We start from the raw sequence: 23,315 nt of genomic DNA, 5'->3' as shown, positions 1-23,315 counted from the left end.
ACATAAGGAGTTCTGAATATCAACTTTTGGAAAAATATTAATATTTGTTTCCAAACGATGATATTCAGAAATAATCACAGCATATTTCCTCTACCATGTAGTAGCTGCATGATTGATAAAATATATGTGTAGAAAAATTGGGCAGTTTTCTTTTTTAAACATTACTCTATAATAATTAACTACTATTATTCACACCCTCTTCCCCATTTTGAAATTTCCAAATGATAAAATAATAAGTGGTTTATATAATGTTAGGTATAAACAACCATGAAAATGTGAACAAGAACTACTTTGAATTCACAGAATCAAGTAAGTTTAACACATGCATGGATAGATATTGTTATGATATGCTTGATAGACATTACATACTATGAAAAACAACAAAAAAGTCATGAACCTGTAGATATTCAATAAAAAAACTGTTAACATCACAGTGTAAATGCAGGAATTTACAAATATTAAAAGTCAGTGGGGTGAAAATGTGAAATTATATAACAAGAAAGATTACACATAGAAAAGATTAACATAAAGAGGGAGCTTATCACAGAGAGACTAAATAAATTAACAGGTATATCACAACAACAAAAAATATTGCATGCAGACGTAGATATCCTAAAAGGGTAGAAAAAAAAAACAAGGCAATTGCCGGATCAAGACTTGCCGACCTGTGACCAAATTATATGAATGTTTCCAAAGAGCATCCCTGACCAAAGTTTAGTTGCACTTGGAACAATGTACGCAAAGTCTTACATGTAAACTTTTCTGTATATATATAAACCACAAATGACCTTTGACCTTAGCATGTGACCCTTGACAGCACCATAGTGTGAAGGTCCCCACCATAGGTGAGTGAGATGAAAATAGAAATGAACAGAATGGGTTAAAGAAACATAACACAGAAAGTAGAAAGTTTACTCAAAGAAAAATTACAGATTGAAGAATAAAATGAAAGAGGAAAATAACAGAGAGAATAAAGAAACTGTAGAATATACACAACCAGGTGCAAAAGATAAAGGCTTGTTCGGATATGCGTGTTACACTTTTTGTCATCATAACAAAAACCGCCGCCTTGGTTTAGCCGCTTCATATCTGAAAAAGGCTCAAGGACTTACAGTTGCAAAGGGATCTTGGTCTTTAGGCACTTCTCTTTCCGCATAGTCGCTTTCTTCATCGTCTTCCATCGCACTGTCATCGTCGCTGTGTTTCTTAGGCTTCCCTGAGTCTGGTTCGTCTCCTCCACCTCTTGATCCATCAACCTCATCTAGAGAATTTTTAAAAATAATAATAATATTCAGCTTTTATATAGCGCTTAATACATCTCGGACGTCTCTAAGCGCTTTACAGATATACTATTACCCCGGTCATTGGATTCAGTGCTTGCCCGCACACACTGTGTGCACAATCTCCACTCCCTGGGGAGCATTCCAGCCAGGCGATACTTGACACTCAAAAACTGTTTGACCAACAATGACGGTGGCATCCTACCAGGTACCCATTTTAACACCTGGATGGAGAGTAGCAAGTGTAGGTTAATATCTTGCCAAAGGATATTAGTGCCATGTCGGGATTCGAAAACTCGACCTTCACATCTCCAGTCAAGATGAAAGTAAGATGAAAGTCAAAATGTGTCAGACAAAGACCGTTGATGAATAGACACCATTAGGAGGAGGCGGGTTGGCTCAGTCGATAGAACGTAAGCCTGCCAAGCCAAAGATTACGGTTCGAATCCAACCCAGGCATTGTGTGTTAACATGCCCCTCTACTGTTTCATAGACGCAGGCTATGTTACAGTCGAAAAACACTCTGTTCCTCGGATAGGACGTTAAATGGAGGTATAATTTCTTCAACACTTGTCCACTATACCAGGGCCCTGTTTCATTAAACATGTCATCAATAACAAATGTTGAAATTCTGTGACAAATTAGCTCTCAGCCAATCAAATGTCACAGTTCCAGTAGCTTGTAACAGATATTGTAACTTGTAATTAATAACAAGAGTCGTGAAACAGGGTCCAGGCATGTCTCTGACAAAGCTATCAAATTAATAATTTACACATAGAATTTGAAGGCATGAAAAATAAAATAATTTAAATATTGAATATCATTATCTAATAAGATGGACTACGAAGATGACATCATCAACGGAGAGTCAGAGGAACATTAAAGGTAATACAAAGTTTTGGTATGGGTTCATTAATTTGTTTCAAATGAAAATATTGGAAGCATATGCGATCCTACAATATTCAGTGATTGTTGTCGCGGTTGAAATCGAGTCTAAAGTTATGAAATTGTAAATAATAAACTCTTTATGTTATATAGCTCCCTCTCAAGGTCAAGATATTAATTAAGCTATATTAATTAAGCTTTATTAATTAATTAAGCTATATTAACTAGGCGTTGTGGCGTGCGCCTGTAATCCAGCTAACAGTGGAAGTTACAAACTGATTTAGTCGAGGACGCAGGTTCGAAACTGAGTCACGTCTTTCGGATGGTGACGTTAAAGGTCGGTCCCCAGACGTAAATAATCATATCTGATTGATACACGTCTGTAAAAACCGAATCACACACACACACACATATAAAACAATGTTTCTGGACTAAAATCGACCAATTAGCTATTCCCATTTGGAAATTATATATCACAACTACACATTCTGAGATTTTCATGGTCGCAGCTACCATTGTACGCCCGTAGGCGCTATTCGAAATTTATCAAAAATTACTGGGAGCACCAGTAAATTTTTATATTCAATTTTCAGGAAAGCAGAAGTGTTTTAGGGGCTAAATTTGTCCAGTGCTTGTAATACATCCACAGGGGCATCCAAATATTTCACGTTGTAAAGAATCACTATCCACCCAATTTTCAAAATTTCTCGAAACTTTGTGTTACCTTCAAACACATATTGTTTTACATAGCGTTAATGCCCTTCTGTCTCTCAAAATATGATGGCGTCAAATTCAAGGGTTCACCACCTCGACCCTGTACACGGTACTCACCATCACCATCACGAAGTTTCATCTTTGGTATGCTGTGGTCGTTGAGGGGCTTCAGGGTCATGGGCGGAAGGGTCCGAGAGTTCAGCCCAGAAGACTTGGGGGTCGATGCTGCCAGCGGGGGAAGGGTCCTGCTCAGCGGTGGGAGGGGGGATGGCTGAAAGGGTGATAGGGGGATGGGAGAAATGGAATGAATAATAGACAACAGATGGTGTTGACCTCCATAACAGATTTTCCAGCTATCACAACAAAAGTTGCTTGGATCAGCAATATATCACATCAATCAAATTTAAAGACAAAGGTTGCATTCTGAAAGATTGCATTGTGAAAGAAAAGGTGTGGAATGGATCAGAAAAAGTTGATCATGTAGCATGTAAGTATTGGAGTGTACTGCAAATCATAATAAATTTGGCCCAGTCGTGGTAAAGTAACAAGCACTGTACACAGAAAGATGTATACAGGACTACACAAATGGTGTCGGGCCTACTTACCTTGATTTCCTTATCTTTCTATGCTCATTACTCAGCCAGTATACATTTTCTACCAAAATTGTTTTGCAAATGACATTTATTTGTAATCTTGAACATTCAGTGTAAGTTTTGTTTGATTCTGTGAGAATTCATTTTCTTTTTTTTTACCAAGATTTAAGTTTATCTTTAACTGTACCTCTCTCTGTCTCCTTCGTAACCTTGCGGAACCCCCTAGGGATCCGTTCAGATCAATGTTGTTTGCCAGCTTCAGCAGGTTTGCCCCCACCACAGGGTCCTTAAACTTGATCTCTGCCTCCTCGGGTTCCGAGTCCGAGGCGGGGTCGCCGGGCGGGGCCCTTCTCCGGGCTCGGACTAGGGTGTGGCAACCACCGCAAGATACCTGGAGGGAGAGGAAGGATAGCAAGATTTGCAGGAACCACATGCATGCTATTAAATGAAACTTTAGCTCTCATTTTACATCAATATCTAGGGCCTCGTTGCATAAAACTAACCATTGATGGTAACTTAGCCATCAATGGCAACTACCATCTTGGTAACAGGGCTCAACAGCCAATCAAAATCAAGGTTTCCATGGTAGTTACCATCAATGGTAAGTTTTGTGCAACGGGGCCCTGACATTTTTCCACAACTGCAGAGCAATTATCACCAAAGCAGGTGTCATAGAACAAAAATAATTGTCTCCTTCATGACGTAACAATGACCTGGGCACAGTATTATGAAGAGCTGCGCACCGATCACACGTCCGTAAAGTTAAAAACTCGTATCTCTATAACCAGGGGTGATAGTGAGCACTAAAGAAAAAAATAGGTTTTTGGTTTTCCCCTCGACCACGGCCCCCTTGAGTAAAAAAAAAGAAGAGGATTCGCGGGGAGAAAATGGCATCTAACAACATTCCCCCCTTTCGAGTAAGAAAATTGGGAGAAAAAAAAAAGGCAAAATAGGGAAGAATAGAGAAAATAAGGGGGGAATCGGGGAAAATCAGGATAAAATAGGGAAGGGGAAAAAAATCAGGTAAAAAAAAAAAAAATCTTTATTTTTTTTTATTTTTTAAAATTGGGAAGGAAAAAAAATCGGGAAATTTTTTTAAAAATCGGGAAACCGATTTAAATTGGGTTTTTATCAGGCCTGTATAACACAGATTTGCAACCACTATCAAGCTGCAATTGATTTTAATCAACCATCATTCTTTATAATACAGGGCCCAGGGGGGTGTTTTACAAAGATCCTAAGTTTAACCTATCTCTAAGTTGGACTTAACAATTATGGAAAGCCATTAGCATCCTTGAAAATATTTTGTAAAAGTTATTTAAAAGGCATAAAATGTTGATTCAAAATCATTCATATTTTCTATTATCACGGGACATTTCATGTTCTTGATGTGGAATTTATGAAAAGTCTAAAATACTCAATTTTTTGCTTTCGAATATATTTCAAAATAAGACTACAAATGGCTCTCTATAACATTTAAGTCCAACTTAGAGTTTAGTTCGACTTTGAATCTTTGTGAAACAACCCCCAGAACTCTTTGATTACAGATACACTTCCACCAACTGGTCACTGTACATTTCTGAGAGAAACTCTGTACGATCTGTATATACCTTTGCATTGTGTTATGAAATATGATGTGTCGAAATGAAATGTGATGCTATTTTTAAATTGATTGTAAATTGTCATGTAATTCAGCTCAGGCTGCGAAATGATACTAAAACAAACTGATCTGAACTGAACTCATTTTCAACAAACTTACCTCTTCTACGAGGAAGCCATTGAAGCGATGGACCTTGGACGGGGTGAAAACATTGGAGAAACTCTCCTCGCCTTGACCCAGCTTGCCATGGCGACCATCTCCAAACGTGTACAGGCATCCCTTAGCTACAGGACAAAGGAAGATTTTACTATTTGGTTTGTTTTCAATCTCAATCTTTCGGAGATGAGCTTTTCATTGAAAATAAAATGGTGCAGTGACCTGATCAAACAATTTTTATGCGATTCTTGTCTCCATAGCAATACCTTTACCACTAACCCAAGAACATGCTTACTCTTCTAACTTGCTCATGTAATAACAACAAAAACAATAGCAACATTTTATCAATATAAATTGATCTAATAATTATTATCATTATTATTATTATCAATTCATATAGAGTAGCTACTATATAAATATACTCTACTGCGCTGTGATGAAAACAAGACAAACATATTCCAAATGGGGAATGTGAAAACATATGAGTCCATATCTGTTGCAGTACATTGGACTGTTCATGAATAAGAGTGATATAATTTAAAATAATCATTGAAATCTCTAAGTTGGCAACACAGAGTGAAATTAATCTTCATGTACAAATTGGAAAAACTGGGTTGATTTTTTTTTCATTAAAGGGATCCGGTAACTTTGTCTAAGATTCTGAAACAAAATCCTGGATTTAGCTCATGCTGCAAAGATAAACCTTTAGGTCAGTCAGGAACCCCATGACTTTTACAAGCCGATCTGATAACAAGATACTTATGACTGCAATACATTACAGTCTATGGGGGAAAACGAGTATGGTAAAACCGGTCACTCAATGATTTTTTACTTTTTTGAGGCACTTTTTGATCATTTTGAAGCGCTATTTTTTTAGGGTTTCAATATTACACCATATCACAGACACTGATAACGCGTAGGGCCGTGCATCTTACATTTAACACAGTTTCATTTAATATACTCTTTTTAAACCATGAAAGAGTGGAATTTAACATATAACTATTGCCAATTTGAGGAGGAAGAGCTGATTCATTGAGATCTTTAAAAAAAATCTGAAGTGCTAAGGGATATCAAATCATTTTCATCTTACCTGTGACGATTGCAGTATGGCAGTCTCCGCATGACACCCACTTACACCTAGTCCATTCTAGTCTGGCTACTCTCTTTGGAATGTTGGTCTCCAGATGGTCTGGTCCATGACCTAGCTGACCGCTAGCGCCGTTGCCGAATGTGTACACATGACCCTTTTCTGAAAGGGCAATCACAATGAAAGTAGACTCCTTGATATTCTTAATTCACTCAGGGTTTGGTTTTCTTAGTATAATTTCTGACAAAATTAATTTGGATTGAGTTTTTGATTTAATTGCTTCTCAGTTCAATAAAAATTCATGTCAGAAGAAAGTCAGAAATTGTATTTGTCCTTTAAGAGTGCCTACATGTGGAAATTTAGGCTGGTTCATGTTAAGAATCTACAAAAGAGAGTCATACAAAAGGGAAACTGGATTTGAATCAAGGAAGTAACACACCAGGGTTTTAACATATCATAGTGTGGCCTAACTGTAACATCTAGTCAATTTTTGTGGTAGGGTATTCTAAAGTGGCTCAAGGGCTATATACACAAACTCTGCTGAGTATCATCATAAAAGGAGAAGTAGAACTATCATTAAATGTAATCTCACCTGTTATTGCTGCAGTGTGTGCGTTGCCGCAGGAGACACTATCTACTGGCTCCGTGAAGAAGGATACGTGCTGCGGTTCGTTGACCCCTCCTAAATGGGCTTCTCCTAGCCCCAGCTTACCCCCTTCCCCTTCACCAAACGTGTACAGCTTCTTATCCTCTGTAAAACATGAAAACAATGGCATGAAATATCTTGCCAAACTGAATTGTCCCGCAGCAGCACTACATGTACATTTGCCACATTCAACCCAGGTGATGTAAATGGGTACCTGGCAGAAATTAATTCCTTGAAATGCTAAAGCGCTGTAATGGCAGCTGTGCTACAGCCAGGGATATAATCGGGAGCGCCAGGAGTGTCAAGTCTGACAGACATGAGCGCTATACAAGAACCCACTATTATTATTATTATTATTATAAAACAGATCTCTTCGGTTCTAATTGATAATAAGCATGACACTAACGATTCTAAAGTACATGTGAAGTGAAACCTGTTAAAAAAGACCGCTCAAGAAAAGCATGAGAAAGAGGTCTGTTCCTTTAGTACAGGTTGCAATAATAAACCATATTCAAGGGAAACAAAAAATGTAGGTGGTCGCTAAAGCAGGTTTGACTGTACTATGAAGTTGCATGACTTTGTACGTTTAATACTGCCCAGACAAAAGGTAACTTGTAATTTACATCCTGGCTGGGGATGTAAGTTTCCAAGGGCTGCGGGCAGCGGTAAGTCAAGATTTGTAAGAACCTACGTGAGAGTGTACTACGTAGGATGAACCAGGGACCTGTTTCATAAAACTTGTAACTATAACAACTTCTTAATTTCTATGACAAATTTGCTCTCAGCCAATCAAACGCCACTATTTCAGTAGCTTATAACAGTGGCTTGTAACTTGTTATTGATATCAAGTTTTGTGGAACAGGGCCCTGCACAGGAAACAAGGAGGGAGGAGGGAAGCCAAAATTCCTTTCATATTTTTACAGTAAAAATAATCAACAATCATGAGCAGAGAAACAATGTACCTAGTACCTGTATCTTTTGATACAGGTAGAAAAGCATGGGAACATATTTAAAGAGTTTCACTCAAATTTTTCTCTAATTACCGTGGCATCATTTCATGAAACTGTCATAAGTACAAGTTCATCGACGTCCCATTGAAATGCGTGATCAATTCAATACATGCGTTTCTATAGATTTACTTGTAACTGTTTCGTGAAAAGCTGCCCAGAACTAAAAAATCATCTTGAACTCTTACCTGTTAATAAGGCTGTATGATAGTAGCCACAGGATACCATTCTGACGGGTACACCCATAGACAGTTCCCTGGGTATCTGTACTTCTGTATCTTCACCGTGACCAAGCTGACCTTCCGATCCACCTCCCCACATGTACAGAGTACCGGAGGCTGTGTGTGTCAAGGTTCAAAGGTCAATCATACAATTTGGGTACCTCACATTTAAAGCTTCAGTCAGAATCATTTAATTTGTATCTTCAACATGACCAATCTGACCTCCCGATCCACCTCCCATGTGCAGAGGGTATGTGTGTCAAGGGTCAAAGTTCAATTATAAATTGCAATGCTCACATTGAAAGCTTTAGTCAGAATCTCTCATTTTTTAATTATCACCATGACCAAGCTGACCTCCCTGACGTGTAAAGGCTAACCGGAGGCAATGTCTGTCAAGAGTCAAAGGTCAATAATAACATTTGGGTTCCTCACATTGAAAGCACGACCCAGCTGACCTTCTGATCCACCTCCCCACGTGTACGGGCAGTGTTTGTAGCAAGGGTCAAAGGTCAACCATAAACATGTTTATTTCAATGAAAAGCTTTGTCTGAAGCTCTAATTTTGTAACTACACCGTGAGGTAGAAATGTTATCATTCGTACTATCCTTCCGACTTCTGTGAAATATACAAGCCCAACTGATGGTGTTCAGTGATTCACAAGGATATTATTGTTTTGAGAGCAGGTTGTAACTCAGACTATTGATTTTCAAAGAGCAGCTAAATTTTATTGTTAGTCCTTGATTACATATTACAGTCACACTGGGAAAATGAAATTCCATTCAAATTTACTCTTCTGAAACAAGAAATTTACATTTTCAGTGAGAAAAAAATGTATAAAAAAACAGCCAAGTGGTCCAGATTATTCAGTTTTATGTTGCAAAGATCACATTCTTGAAAAATTAATGTTCCTGTCGTTTGTTTACTTCAGATTGGCAAACTTTCCACTTTCAACGTTTTTGGGTGACATTGTAAAATACATACCAGTGAGGGCAGCAGAATGATCAGTGCCGCATGATAGCAAGAGATAGTCCTGTTCCTCTAACTCCTCAATCATTCTTGGGGCTTCATACTGTTTGGAGTCTCCTACCCCTAGCTGGCCCTCCCCTCCCGCCCCAAATGAGTGGAGGTGACGATCCTTGGTCAGGGCGATGGTGTGTACCCGTCCGCAAGCAATCTTGACCACGCCCGCATGCTTAAGACCTATAAAAGAAACAAAACAGGGGGTGTTTCATAAAGCTGTTCATAACGTTATGCATGACTTTATGAACGACTTGAATATGAAGTGCCAGATAGGATGCCCAAAGTTTTTCCTCATGTTTTAACAAAGTGTGACTATATTTCCAATAACCTCAATTAAATTATGGCAAAAAATATACTTTGCATTAAAAATGTTTGTTATAATTGGAATGTTAATCTACATCTGCACAGTTTAACTTTAGTTGATGCAGTTAAAAAAGATTGAGCATCCCATTTGGCTTTTCATGTTAAAGTCATTTGTAAAGTCATGCGTAACTTTACGAACAGCTTTATGAAACACCCCCCAGTTCCGTGTTATCTGATTACAATAGCAAAGACGAGGATTAGTAATACACTGTATTAAAGTAAGTCACTTTGTTGTTCCAAGTTGTACTACATGAGCAGATAAAGGTTATTTGTACCAAATTGTGAAACCCAACAAGACAAATAATGGATAATCAGTCAAGCTCATTGTAGTTATGCAATCCATATGCAATAGTCGGGCACTCAATGATAAACAGATACAAATTTCAGAAGTCGGGGAAAGGGGGGGGGGGTGTTCAAGGGGGGGATGTTCAAGTAGGGGAGGTGGAAGATATTCATGGAGCATCATCATCACTTAGGGAATTCCCCCTCCCCCCCCCCCTTCCCCAACACACTTTTTTTCATTTTCTTGAAATGCTCCCCTTACATGTATAGACTACCATACACTACCGTCATAATTGCTCATGGTCATGGTTCCTGTTTCAGTACATAGCCTGTGCTTGAGGTTCACCGCAAAATCATTCTAGCAATGGGCTGGAGCAGGGCAAATTTCTGTGTCAGGGCTGTTGTCATCGGCACATCATTGCTGAGCACCAAATTGTTTGGAACCAGCAACCTGGATGAGTTTGCCAGTATGACGTCATACTGCGGTACTCTATAGTTCTAGATTCTAAACCTTCATATTGTGTTTAGTTATGTTTTTTTTCTTTTCTGATGAGCTACATGTATACCTCCCAAAACAATGTAATATCCACATGGCCATTGGATTTATCAAGGCTCAATGTAATCACTCTAGTAATTATTTATAACTTTGATGATTTTTTTTCGGGAATTTCTCAATGAACTAATGTAACTAATGTAGTTTAGCCAGTTCATAGTTATAATCTGCGCATGGGCAGTAAAAGGTCATTTGTACTAAAAATGTGAAACCCATCAAGATAAAAACTGGATTCGTGCTCATGAAAGTTAAGTAATCTTTATTAATTTATTCTGATACACAAGTGGACTTTTTCTTCTCAAGAGGGCAAACAAAAGGTATTCATGAAGCACCTGCATCACTTTGGCAGTAATTATTCTAAAATGCATCAAATGAGACATCTTCAAGTGTTAAAGATCTGTGGACATTTCGGAATCATTTGTACCAAAGCTATACGAATTGGGCCTGGTTTCATAAAACTCGTCATCAATATAACAAATGCCAAATTTCTATGACAAGTATGCTCTCAGCCAATCAAATGCCACAATTTCAGTAGCTTACATGTACATGTATAACAGTTGTTATAACTTGTTATTGATAACAAGTTTTATGGAACGGAGCCCAGGTCTATTTACCTTTCACACTGCTTGGTTTGTTGACTGACTTTCTGTGGCCAAGTCCAAGCTGCCCCCAGTCATTGGCTCCAAATACATACAGACGTCCATTTTCTGTTATCACAACATCAAAGAAAAAAAGAAACGGGAATGGTGAGCAATTTAACTCTGGAAAGCTCCAAAATAGCTCCGGTAAACTAAAAAAATTGCCCTGTTAATAACAATAAAATACTTAAATATCACTCTGAGACGGCAGCAACAACAACAAAATACACGGGAGCAGTAACCAATTTAGATCTTGAAAGCTCCCAAAGTGATCTGGAAAATTTGTAAAGAAGCTCTGGTAAAAAAGTTAATTAAATATAACTTTGAGAAAATTGCACTTATAGGGTACAATACTAAAAGAGCTTTGGCAAACAGAAAACTGCATTACAGACATACTAAACATCAGGAATATGTTTGAATTATATAATATAAGGAAGGGGTGAAAGGGCATTATAAACTAGTAGGGGGAAAGAAATCATCATTATGTCGTGATTTATACTAATTCATGAGACAATGCAGAAATAAAGTAAAATCAATTATAAACATCTACTATACTGTAGTTTGTTGTGTTATTAATGTATCCATGATTGTTTATTTGTTTTAATGAATTATCTAAACTGCTTTAACAAATTTTACGTGATTACACTGCCTTATTTTTGTTTTCATTTCTACTATATGATACTAGTCAAAGTTATTTTCAACAATCACTCTTGTAAATTATTCTTTTGAATAAACAAGCTTCCTTTCTTGATATATTTTATTAATTGATTGTAAATTATGCACAATTCAACATTGTGGTTGCGACACATGATCATGTTTTTTCTTCTTCAATATATCTAAATACAATTTTGAATTGCGTGAGTGGGTGCTATAACCATCCCTCATACATAAATGATGTATGAAGGGGTGACCAAAGTTCGCAGACATTTTAGAACATATTACAAAATGTGATATTCGAACTACGATTTCTCATATTCTACACAAATTTATTGATTTCAATTATAACCAAAGGGACGGCGAAGTTTTTAACTACAGATTAGTTCAACTAGAAAATGTTATCGTCAAAGGATTTCGGAGATATCGCGATCTAAAAATTCGATGTCCGATCGTTCGTGCGCGCTGCATCTATAAAAAAGTCATAAAAACAACGAGACCTAACTTCACGCACGGGGGTTTACAGTTGATTTATCAAAAAGTGTGATCTATAAAAAACAAGGTAATATCATAATTTGCAAGGCAAGATATCATACAATCAGTTAGTACCACTGTTTACTTACAATTCTGAGGAAATCTGCTCTCAAATTGAAGATTTTCAGACCCTTATCGGTAAGTTGATCATTTTTCGGAACGGACGCAAAATAATGCAAAATTTGCCGATCTTTTGTCAATATTTTCACAATTTCGTACCCAATTCCAAAGAAAATTTCACTTCTGGGTAATTTTATGTTCCTCTTTCCATTGGTGATATCAGATTTTCGTAATCTTACTGTTTTTTTGAGATAGCGAACTTAGGTCACGCGCGAACTTTGGTCACACCACCATACAATGTTGTATCATAAATGGTATCTATTGTTTATTGACATTTCCATGGAAACACCTTCTTACCTGTCACCAAAGCAGAATGGTCATCTCCACACCTGACTTGCACCACCTTGTCATTACGAATCCAGAACTTGTTTGCAGTGTTGTCTGCAAACCTACTCTTGCCAAATGTGAAAACAGCTCCACTGTCTGTCAAAGTCCAAAGAAAAAAAGTTTGATCATCATGTTTTTAAAAGTTATGGATTTTTAAATATATATTCTGGCACATCTAGATCTAAACAAGGTTTTCATCAGGCAACCGTAATCTAAGCAAATTGGTTTGGTATGCGATTGTATTGTTTGCCATGAATCCTGTGAGAAAGTGTATATTATAAGTGAAGTCTTCGATTTTAGGAAAAATACTCCAAAAAAAGATAAGAAATTTGACACGAAACAGGTGAGTAACAACTTTTAAATCATGACCATTATTTCAACAATTGATGAAGATTTAGTTGATTTCTTGGTAGATCTATCAGGGCGCGACAAACCCGCTTGCCCGACGTCCCGGGGCAACCAAATTGAGCCGTCGGGCAAGTAAATCAAATTATCACTTGCCCGATTCGGGCAAGTGATACTTTTACAGTAATTTCCTAGTGTCCAAGAACTCTACCATTCACCCGTCAACTTCTTACCCGTCGTCAAAATCCAGAAGCAAAAAAGCGATCGTTCCGATTTCGAAAAAACTTCACAGACAGCTAGCCAGCTCAGCTAGTTCAGCGCGCATGCAACAGTGACACTTCAAGCCATGAATGCCGCTCCGCCTCCACGCACGGCCGGCCGTGAGCTAGCTAGAGACAGCTAGCGCGATCGTACCAGCTGCGAGCTTATTTGCGCTCTCTCTCTCTATCTCTGCAGGCCGCACCGACAGGCCTTTGCTATTAAATGATGTTTAGTCTAGTTTTCGCATACTTATCCGAGATTTATCGTAAAATATCTTCAATATTATTATTTAGTAAGAATTTACAAATTTTGGCATGATATTTATAGCAGTGAATGATGAAATAAAAATGTCCGTACTTTATTTAAAATAGTTGATTACCCATTATTTACATGACGTTTCTTGATGGAAGAGTTGACCCAAATTATTAACAGCTGAAAATTAGCCTACGTTTCCAAATGACAGCGGCTTGCACAGACACACACGTGCGTTGATCAGCTGTTTTTTCTCGATTGTGCTAGTAAACATGGAGGCACCGCCAGCCAAGAAAGCGAACTACGAACACAACAGACAACGAGGGTTCGTTCCGAAATGGAAGACGGAATTTCCATGGCTACAATTCAATAGTGATGAAAATACCATGAAATGTGGTATATGTGTGGATTTTCCTGCGATCGCCGATAGAAAGGCAGCAATGTACGTGGGGACGGCTAATTTGAGGAAACAGTGCATTCAGGCGCACGAGTCGAGCAGAGGGCATGTGCGGTGCGTGGAGGCGAGGAGGATTGCCCGTGGAAAGGACAGGCAGCAGCAAAATCTCCCGGCTTGCGTGCATCACCTCCAAGAAGAGGAAAGGGAACAAACGAAGAGGCTTTTTTCTACAGCTTACTATGTTGTGAAGGAGGAGATGAGCTTCAAGAAGTATAAGCCCACCATAGAGTTGCAGGTTAAGAATGGCCTCAAAATGGGAGCAATGTACACCAGCGACAATGCCTGCCGAAGGTAAGTCTGCTCTAATATTGGTGATGATACTGATAGATCTATATTTTTTTGGCAAGCAGGTAAAATGTGAATTAATTTAAACTTCGGAATAAGCTGCTGTGAAAGAACAGGAGGCATGCAGAACAGGAAATCTCATGCATAAAATTTAAGGAATTAGATTAATTAATGTAAACAGATTGTAGGATTAAAAAAAAAAAAGAAAAGAAAACTGAGATTCATGCTGAAATACTAATTTATCCTTAAACCAGTTTTTATACGATTCATATTTGAATGTAGGGAATAATGTCACTCAAACCTTTATACTGGCAACAGGTTGCTGCTACCTGCCCTGGTGATGCAGATTGCAGGCTTGTGTGTTTGTAATTCTTTTTGTGATTGTTTGTTTTGCTCTTCGGAAGACTAGAGTGTCATCCTTTTTTTTTTCTTACTCGTTTTTGTCAAAAATTTTGATTGGTTTTAATTGATTCTATTTATAAACAATCGGTCAGTCGCTTTGCTATACAAACATAGGGTCTGGGGTTTTGACTTTCCTATTTCTAATTTGTAATGCCCATGCCCCCAGGCCCAGCCCCTAAATAATTAATGAATAAAATGAACATTAAAAAAAAAATAACTGAATGAAAATAAACATTAAAAATCGTAGTAAGTTATGACACATACTTGGTCAATTTTGGATTTCTGATAATTGATTCACTTCCAGATTCATCCAGTACATACATGCAGATGTAATGGAACCAATGTTCGAGGACATTCGGAAGGCGAAGTATGTCAGCATCTTAGTAGACAGCAGCACAGACAGCAGCAACAAGGACCTTGAACTGATGTACCTCCGGTACATGAAGAACGGTGTTCCAGTCAACACACTCATTGGATTGAGAGAGCTGGAGCATGCCCATGCACTTGGTCATCTGGCTGTTTTAGAAGCGGGTATGTTTTTTTTTTATCAAGGACAATTTAAGCACTGATTCTTCCAATACTTATCTTCAAATAAGAGAAAACAATTGGACTCTAGTCAACTTTCAATTTTCACTTTTATTTCTTTTGCATGCTTCCTACAGTGTACTTTCATACAATAGTATTTGTCAATTAACAAAATGTTTAATTTTTTTTAATGCAATACAAATGTTAATAGATGAAATGCAAGTCAACTATCATATCATGAAGGAAAAAATATAACCTGGCTGTTTTTAATAGACAATAGGCCCAACACTGGGGATTACAAATGAAGACAATGTCAATTAAGAAACTTCTACTACTCTTTGTGTTCTGATACACACAGGAATGGATGAACTTCGCATAGATAACTGGAGGAGAAGAGTGGTTGGACTTGGAACAGATGGTGCCTCTGTGATGGTCGGACGAAACAGGGGCTTGGCTGCTTTGCTGCGGGAGCAGGTTCCTTGGCTGTGCAACATCCACTGCATGGCACACCGACTGGAGCTCGGCATTCTGGATGCTGTGAAAGAAGAGCAGGCCATGCAGAATGTACTGACTATGCTGGAGGGCATGTACAAGACCCACAAGTCGAGCCCCAAAGCATGGCGAGAATTACGGGCTGTTGCAGATCTTCTGGACAAGAAGGCATACAAACCGGGCAACGTACTAGGTTCAAGATGGGTGCCACACGTGCGACATGCCCTGTTAAATGTAATGAAAAATTACGAGGCAATCGTTGCTCAGTACGAGAACATGCTGGAGCAGAGGAGTGGTAGTGCTGAGATGCAAGGGCGAGCACGTCGGGCACTGCAACAGCTGAAAGATGAGAAGACACTGTTATTCATGCATCTGGTCCTCGACATCGTGGAGGCTGTGAGCAGGTAACTCTCTTGTAAATCAAATACATGTAGTTAGTAGTATACTAAAAAGCAAAACGAGATGAAAATAAAATACACTTGAATCGGAAGGATTTTTTTTTTACATTTTCAAATTGTAATTATTGTGCAGTGAATGAAATATGAAAAAGAAAATTAAACATAATTATCTGATGAAAAATATAGAATATATATGTAATTTATTCGTCTATTCATTCATGTCCATTTCTTGTTTTCCTTTTCAATCCAGACTGAGTCTTAAACTCCAGGAAGAAACTCTGACTCTTGCAGTGGCTCTTAGGAGTGTGACATCAGCTTCTTTGACCATCACAGCAATGAAGACAGCACCTGGAAAACATCTGGAGTCAATGAGTCGGGCAGTACAGCATGGCACTTTCCATGGAGTTCCCGTCAAAACCTGTGATGAGGCACAGCAAGAAGTATTCAATCGCCAAAGGTAACAATATATTCATTTCATTATTACCTTAATTTTATTTTTTTAGTTTCAGAGCAATGCAAAGAATCAAGTTTACTGTTAAACTACAAGGCAAAGGTATTATACATGATCATTTAACAGGTACATAAAGGAAAATCTCAATAATTCAAAGTAATGAATGATTTGGAATTGTAAATTCAGTATTATAGGCTTTATTTTTTTAACTTTTTAAGAAGGTATAAATGAATCAGTTCAAGTTTTAAACTATAAATCTTACATACCTATAATTCTTTTTAAAGTGAAGTGAAGTAGAAGTGGCTATTATTATCATTATTAATTATTATTATTATTATTATTATTATTATTATTATTATTATTATTATTATTATGATTATTATTATTATTTATTGACACAGGACCAGGATTGTGGACCAAGTCCTCAGCAGCCTTGATGGAAGATTCGAGTCAATGCAGGCTGATGAAGTTCTATCCTCAGCGTGCATTATCGATGTTTGGAAGTGGCCGTTGGGTGATCAGGAATCCTTGGCTGCTTACGGAGTGAGGGAACTGGAGTTGCTATGCAACCACTTTGACGATGTGCTGACGGGAAATGGATGCGACATCGCTGCTGCTCGTCATGTTGAGTGGCCAGAGTTGAAGCAGTACGTGAAGGATTCGGTGCCTCGCCAGCATTGGGCTCATATTTGGCAGGATATTATGTCAGATCCTGTGTGTACTGACTCCTTCAAGAACGTGCTTCATATCATTGAAGTAATTCTCATCCTCCCACTCTCTACAGCAGCATGTGAGAGGGGCTTCAGCCTTATGAAGCGGACGAAGACGGACTGGAGGTCGGAGCTGACTGTGGACATGCTAAAGAAGCTCATGTCCATCTCTCTTCATGGACCCTCCTTGGAACAATATGAGCCCACTGGTGCTGTAGCCAAGTGGCTGAGGGGTGGAAATCGCTACATAGTTAACAGACCTTAGCTTTCTTTAAACCATTCTTAGTGCCACAAACATGACCTGGCCAGTGGGACTTGTTCTACTTTCATCACAAGTATTCACTTCTCACAGGAATGTGTAAAATCTTTGTTCAATCAGTTTGTATTCAGTAACCGATTGATCAGGGAAGTTGTAATCCTGATGTCTCTATGTGTGCTAAAGGTTTCTTGTTTTATTTATATGCTGTAAATATTAAGTTAAAGTTTAAGAAGGGAAACACCTTGATTTACTTTGTGTTTATATTCTGTTTTAATGTATAGTCATCATCCAGGACCAGGTTGGAAAAGGGGAAGCACCTTGCTTTTATTGTGTGTGATCAAAGTTATGTCTTTCTATATAGTAAGTTTTATTGCACTGCCAGGTGACACATGAAAGACACCTTTATTATTTAATCTGCCAATGTAAAGGTACAATTACAACTCAACTGCTGTTCTTGCTTCTATATTATATTATCTTTAAATATCAACATTGAACTTTCTTGCCAGCCTTTGCTGAACAACTCACTTGTTTTATTTATGTGATTATTGCATTTGCTGCAATTGACTTACAGATTATATATGGCCCTGTTGCATAAATTTCAATACACAATCATGTGGAATCCTTGTCATACTGCTGATCATGTGATGTTGCACCATGGTACATGTGGCTACCATTAATGACATGTTTGTATCATATTTTTTACAACAGGGTCATTATGCTTTTTTACATGACTGAATATTAAAAACTTAAACCTGCTTGAACCATTCTACCTTGCCGAGATTCATGTGAATCTGATTATTTATGGAGAATCAATAAAATGCGTTTTTTAAACCTTCAACCATCCTTTGTTGACCATTTTCTTTGACTGTCACATATAGGTTATTATTCAGTACAGTTACACTGTACATGTATGTGCATTAATTTGCTATCTAAAACACTAACTTATCATTACGAGATAATAAATGCTTTAACCTCGAGTCCTTTTTCGCTTTAAAGTTTTGGGCAAGTGGAAATATTGTTTGGGCAAGTAAATTGAAAACCCACTTGCCCGACAGGGCAAGTGGTGAAAAAAATTCTTGTAGCACCCTGTATGTAGTAGGGTACCTCCACGTCGGATGTGATTCTAAATCTGCGCCAAAATATAAGTAATAGATCGAGACAACAACAACAACAACAAACTCTATACCATAGAGATATATACTTAATAACACTAGAGGGCGTACTCGCTCAAATTGCTGTGTGGACCTGGAGCTGTGGCCGCCATTACTAAGGAGGGCAGAAAAACGAACGACCCAACAAGATACTGTGCACAACATACGTGGAAAAAATTGGAGAAGCCAGGTTCGTGCGTTGCATTTGGATGTTCGAACCGAAGAAAGAAAGGGAACTGCATAATATTTCACAAGTAAGTTCTTCTTAATGTTATGTTGATTAATAAGGAGATTTTAGAGCTAAAAATGTAGTTTATGCAGTGACTGTAGTCTGTACCCGGGTTGTCTCATGACAAGCCACCGCAGCTCCTGCAGCAGCGGAGCGCGCCAGTCCACGCCCGCCGGGCTGGGGCAGGCATGGGTTAAGGTTCTGGGGATGGTGATGGGAAAATTCTGCTGCGCTGGAGTCGCTCGCAACTCCAAGAGCCAGAGAGTCCAACTCGGAAATATAACTCCATGAGCTTGATTCTATTAAAGAAAAGTCTAGAATAAAACGATACAATTAATTTTATCTTATCTAATTTCAAGATAAAAATCAAATGTCAACTTCTTTAGATCTATATTTTAACTATAGACTAGACTCTAGATCTAAACTCTACTCTCTAATTTCTAAAGCCCGAAAGGCAAAGCCAGGTTAGACAGATATAACCATCTGATATGGGTCATTTCTTTAATAAAACTGACATTTGTTGACATTCCCCATAATATAATCAGAGGTCTAGTGGAGCCAGACGCAGTCTCAGTAGAACAACCGACGATATAGAGAGACTGAAGCTTTTGGTCTAAGCCAGGCTAGCCTGCCAAATTTCACATCACAGGAGTTATCCAACTAGGCTAGGCTAGCCTAAAAATCCCACCGCACACTACACTATTTCTATCAAATTTGCTTATGACTTGCTGACATCATTATTATTTTATTTATTTGGCTGGAAGCTGCTTTCAGTTTCAGTCTTAAAAATCACATGAAATAGCATGAATAGTAGAACAATTGTCATGTTATGAGAAAAAACTCATTATTGTTTCCATTTGCTTTTATTGTAATGCAGGAATACACCCAAGAGAGGAAAGGATGTTACACACCACATCTCATTCTTAGTTAGAGCTGTGCCTACTGTCTTTCCTGGACATCCTCCCTATAAACAGACCCATGGCTCAAGACTCCCAGCAAAACCATGTACAACATCCAAAAGTGTTCCCGTGCCTCCAAAGAAACCCTATGACATTACAAAAGAACATGACTATTCTTTTTCTGTCGGAGTTGATTAGAAACTGAATATAACCAGACAGCAAGTGCAAGATGCCAAGAAACAGCTTAAAGTGGTGAAACAAGGTAAACAGGAGAGATGGAAAAACCAGGACTCTCTTGCAGGAAGTCCACGAAAGCAAGCTCATTAGCCAGGATCAGCTTGAACTACTTCAACACAACTTTGGAGAGAACGCATTTTCAGGAAAAACAAAACAAAACATAGAACGGAATATATATTTGTTCCTTGCAGGGGGAGTATAGAAACATATTTGCAATTATTATATTTAGGGTGCATGTATGGTTGAAATTTTTCTTGAGGGAAAATGAAAATTTTAGATTTTTTTAGTACTGAGCAAACGGAAGTTGAGCTCGCATGATACGTCATAGAGTTGCCAATTTGTGTTTGATTGATCACAACTTCAAAAATCCTAACTTCCTTATTTTTAATCGGAATTTGCTCAAACTTTCACTGACTTGTTTCTCTCATTTTTCTACTCCTATTAAAACTAACTTAATTTCAGGGTGGACTTTCCCTTTAAAAAAACAGAACAATCTGAGACTTTTGTTCTGTGTAATGAAATAAAATTTTGGGGACACATTGTGACAGTTGCACAACCTAACCATAATTTTCTGTTTGTTAACTTTACACGAAGGCAAACTAAAGTGGAACTTAGAAGAACTGATTACATTAGGGGTTAAACAAAATGTACTTGAATTTTGAGTTGTTGTGAGGTACACTGTATTTGAATATTTACTCTATAAGCTTCATGATTGTACCTGCTGTATCTGATTCAGTTGCTATAATTCGTCCCTATTTTCAGGAAGTGACGGTAGTGAGGAAAATCGTAACGCAAAGTGAATGCATTTTTTTTCACTACCGTCACTTCGTGAAAACAGCGACAAATTTTTGCAAATTATTTGCACTCTACATGTGCTTTGATTCTGCAGGTACAGTATGGATAACCTGAGATAAACATGTAGACCTTTTTTATAACATTGTCTGGATTGCTCTCAACCAAGTGATTTACATCATTAAAGATGAAAAGCAAGAAATTCACATCAAGTGAGCCCATTTTTAATAAACGAGAAGAATTCACAGATGTGTGGCAATTGAAAAGCCTGTGTAATGCACACCATATACACACCCATAGATCGTTTTGTACATAGGTTTGAATTTTGTTCCAAAATGGAAAACTGCTTTTGAAGAGATTTGATAACAGAAAAATTATATGGAATAATGTCACTAGATGTAAACCCATAAGATTGTGCACTCTTTGGCTTGTTGTATCTACTGTGTACATTTGAGGGTAATCAGTTTCAAATTTATTATTACACCTGATGAATAATGATGTCAAAAGACCATGTTACTATGAGGTTTCACTGAATAGTGTAGTGCAGTATCCTGAGATGTAAGTCTCTTCAATTATAGTTCTTCATAGCAATACAGGTGACTTGGAATATATATGCTCAATTACTATTTCTGGTTTGCATTTATTACTCGATGTATTATTTGTAAATGTGACGCGCCTGCGTGCGCTTGGAGCCAAGACTAGTTAATAAAGTGTTCATTATCGCTGACATCTTGACACATAGACATTGGCCTCCTGACATTTATGTTTTGGGAGTTATTGTGGTGGTTTTGGGATGTGTAATGCTTGTCTTTGGTGGCGAATCAATTTGTTGTGGTTGTGTTGCCTATGATCCGTGACAGTAAATTTGGGGCTAAAATCTGAGGTGTTGTTTTTGCAATGTTTGTCTTTTCAATTGTGATGTATTATTGCAGTATATATGTCTGATAAAATGTCAAAACTTAAATGCCTATGCTGTAGAATATCAACACACGTGTGCCGTGTGGTAATAAAAGGTTCATTTATTCATTTTTTTCTTCAAATTTAATTATAAGTTTATTCTCTAAAACTGGTTGATGAAGAAAATAAGATCAAGGAGAATATTATTTATGGAGAAAAAAAGTGGTGTGAATAAATAATTATTACATCAATGATCAGCTGTTTTTAAAGAATATTCATATTTATATACCTCACTTAAGAAATCCAGCCATCTGATTGGTCGAATTGCATTCATAAACTTCAACTGTTCCTGTAAAATTCCCGGTAACCATGCATAAAACATTTAATATTTTTAATAACCATGGTTATTAAAAAAATAGGTCAGCCTCCATGGTTACCCCATAGGTTTACATGTTAAAAAATGGTTTGAGCGATCGAGGATACCGTATGTGTGCGAAGGATTGGTCGGTAATTTCAATACAATTGAATCTCGATCGATCTTACGGACAATTTTATCTTGCACTGTTGACATGAAGACGAAAATAAACTTCCAAAAACAAAAAAACAACATCTGCCGATAGATCTTGATTTAAGTTCGTGCCAATATGCATTGCAAAAGTAAAAGAAGGGTGCTTTTGCGAAGCATTCATCACGCCGAAGCCGGTTTCAATCCATTTTAATGTATATATTGTACAAAACTGCCAAGCATGTGAACAGCGCGCGATGGCCGAGTGGTGTAAGGCGTTGGTGTAAGATTCATCACTCATTGTACGTAAGAGTTCGACTCTCACCTTCGACAAAAAAAAAAAGTATTTTTTATTTTTTATTTTTTAGTCTATTTTTTTTCGGCATATAAAAGTATTAATGACTGCTTTAATATTCGAGAAATAGTTGTTTTCATACGCTCTCGGGAAGGTTACAATTGGGCTATTCCCCTCGGCAAGCCTCGGGGAATAGCACAATTCTAACCTTCCCTTGAGCGTAATAAAACAACTATTTCTCTCAAAGCAGTCATTAATACTATAATATTTATAGTGAACTGTAAAAAATTGAATTACTCTTTCAGACAAAAATAGAGATTTTATAGAGAATGGGTGAAAGACATAAGGTGTGAATTTGATATAAAATGAGTGAGAGAAGAAGAAAAAGAATGTTTGGATGGATGGATGAATGATTGGATGAGTAAATAACATAATTTTTTAAAATAAATGTGTAGGCCTATAATTCTTTCCTTCCCCCTCTTCCTATCTTCAGTATTGTCCTTTATCTGCATTTCCATTATCTACCTATCCTTCTATATTCTATCCATCTATTTATGTGTCTAGCTATCTACATCTCTATCCCAAATCTATAAGTATCAATCTGTTTATAATAGTCATAAACATAAAATGAATATATTACCTTTAAAGCATTTTAAATCAAACCCTGGCTCTCATAATAACTGAATTAGAAAGACATTGGCCCCGGCATTGGCCCTGTAGCATAAAACTTTGTTTAATATCATGACATAAATATCAAATACAAGTCCCAAATGCTTGATTCTGATTGGTTGAA

At 37.5% G+C, this 23,315-nt stretch overlaps 2 protein-coding genes across 5 annotated transcripts in view; one reads left to right on the top strand and one right to left on the bottom strand.

Annotated features, from left to right (window-relative positions):
- LOC583380 (X-linked retinitis pigmentosa GTPase regulator) overlaps window positions 1-23,315 on the bottom strand; it is a 32,988-nt gene that overhangs the window by 8,858 nt on the left and 815 nt on the right. For all 4 annotated transcript variants that reach the window (XM_030994093.1, XM_030994094.1, XM_030994095.1 and 1 more), the window contains exons 2-11: window positions 12,651-12,776; window positions 11,022-11,114; window positions 9,171-9,389; window positions 8,157-8,306; window positions 6,908-7,066; window positions 6,319-6,477; window positions 5,232-5,356; window positions 3,660-3,863; window positions 2,997-3,150; window positions 1,113-1,261 (exon numbers count right to left, since the gene is read on the bottom strand). In XM_030994093.1, coding sequence (XP_030849953.1) covers window positions 1,113-1,261; window positions 2,997-3,150; window positions 3,660-3,863; window positions 5,232-5,356; window positions 6,319-6,477; window positions 6,908-7,066; window positions 8,157-8,306; window positions 9,171-9,389; window positions 11,022-11,114; window positions 12,651-12,776 — 1,538 coding nt within the window. The remainder of the gene's footprint in view (window positions 1-1,112; window positions 1,262-2,996; window positions 3,151-3,659; window positions 3,864-5,231; window positions 5,357-6,318; window positions 6,478-6,907; window positions 7,067-8,156; window positions 8,307-9,170; window positions 9,390-11,021; window positions 11,115-12,650; window positions 12,777-23,315) is intronic.
- On the top strand, window positions 13,672-17,551 carry LOC100891181 (zinc finger protein 862). Its single transcript, XM_030994097.1, has 5 exons — window positions 13,672-14,286; window positions 14,987-15,213; window positions 15,566-16,103; window positions 16,348-16,554; window positions 16,950-17,551. Exons 1-5 carry the CDS (start codon window positions 13,811-13,813, stop codon window positions 17,521-17,523), a joined length of 2,022 nt encoding a protein of 673 aa, XP_030849957.1. The 5' UTR covers window positions 13,672-13,810; the 3' UTR covers window positions 17,524-17,551.

This window comes from Strongylocentrotus purpuratus, unplaced genomic scaffold (genome assembly GCF_000002235.5).
Source record: "Strongylocentrotus purpuratus isolate Spur 01 unplaced genomic scaffold, Spur_5.0 spur5_scaffold_21, whole genome shotgun sequence".
Taxonomy (NCBI): domain Eukaryota; kingdom Metazoa; phylum Echinodermata; class Echinoidea; order Camarodonta; family Strongylocentrotidae; genus Strongylocentrotus; species Strongylocentrotus purpuratus.
This window is presented reverse-complemented; position numbering and strand designations above follow the sequence as displayed.

Coding starts and splice junctions, on each gene's coding strand:
- LOC100891181 (XM_030994097.1), top strand. CDS start 13,811: ATGGAGGCACCGCCAGCCAAGAAAGCGAACTACGAACACAACAGACAA. Junction 14,287..14,986: donor AGCGACAATGCCTGCCGAAG/GTAAGTCTGCTC, acceptor ATTCACTTCCAG/ATTCATCCAGTACATACATG. Junction 15,214..15,565: donor TCTGGCTGTTTTAGAAGCGG/GTATGTTTTTTT, acceptor TGATACACACAG/GAATGGATGAACTTCGCATA.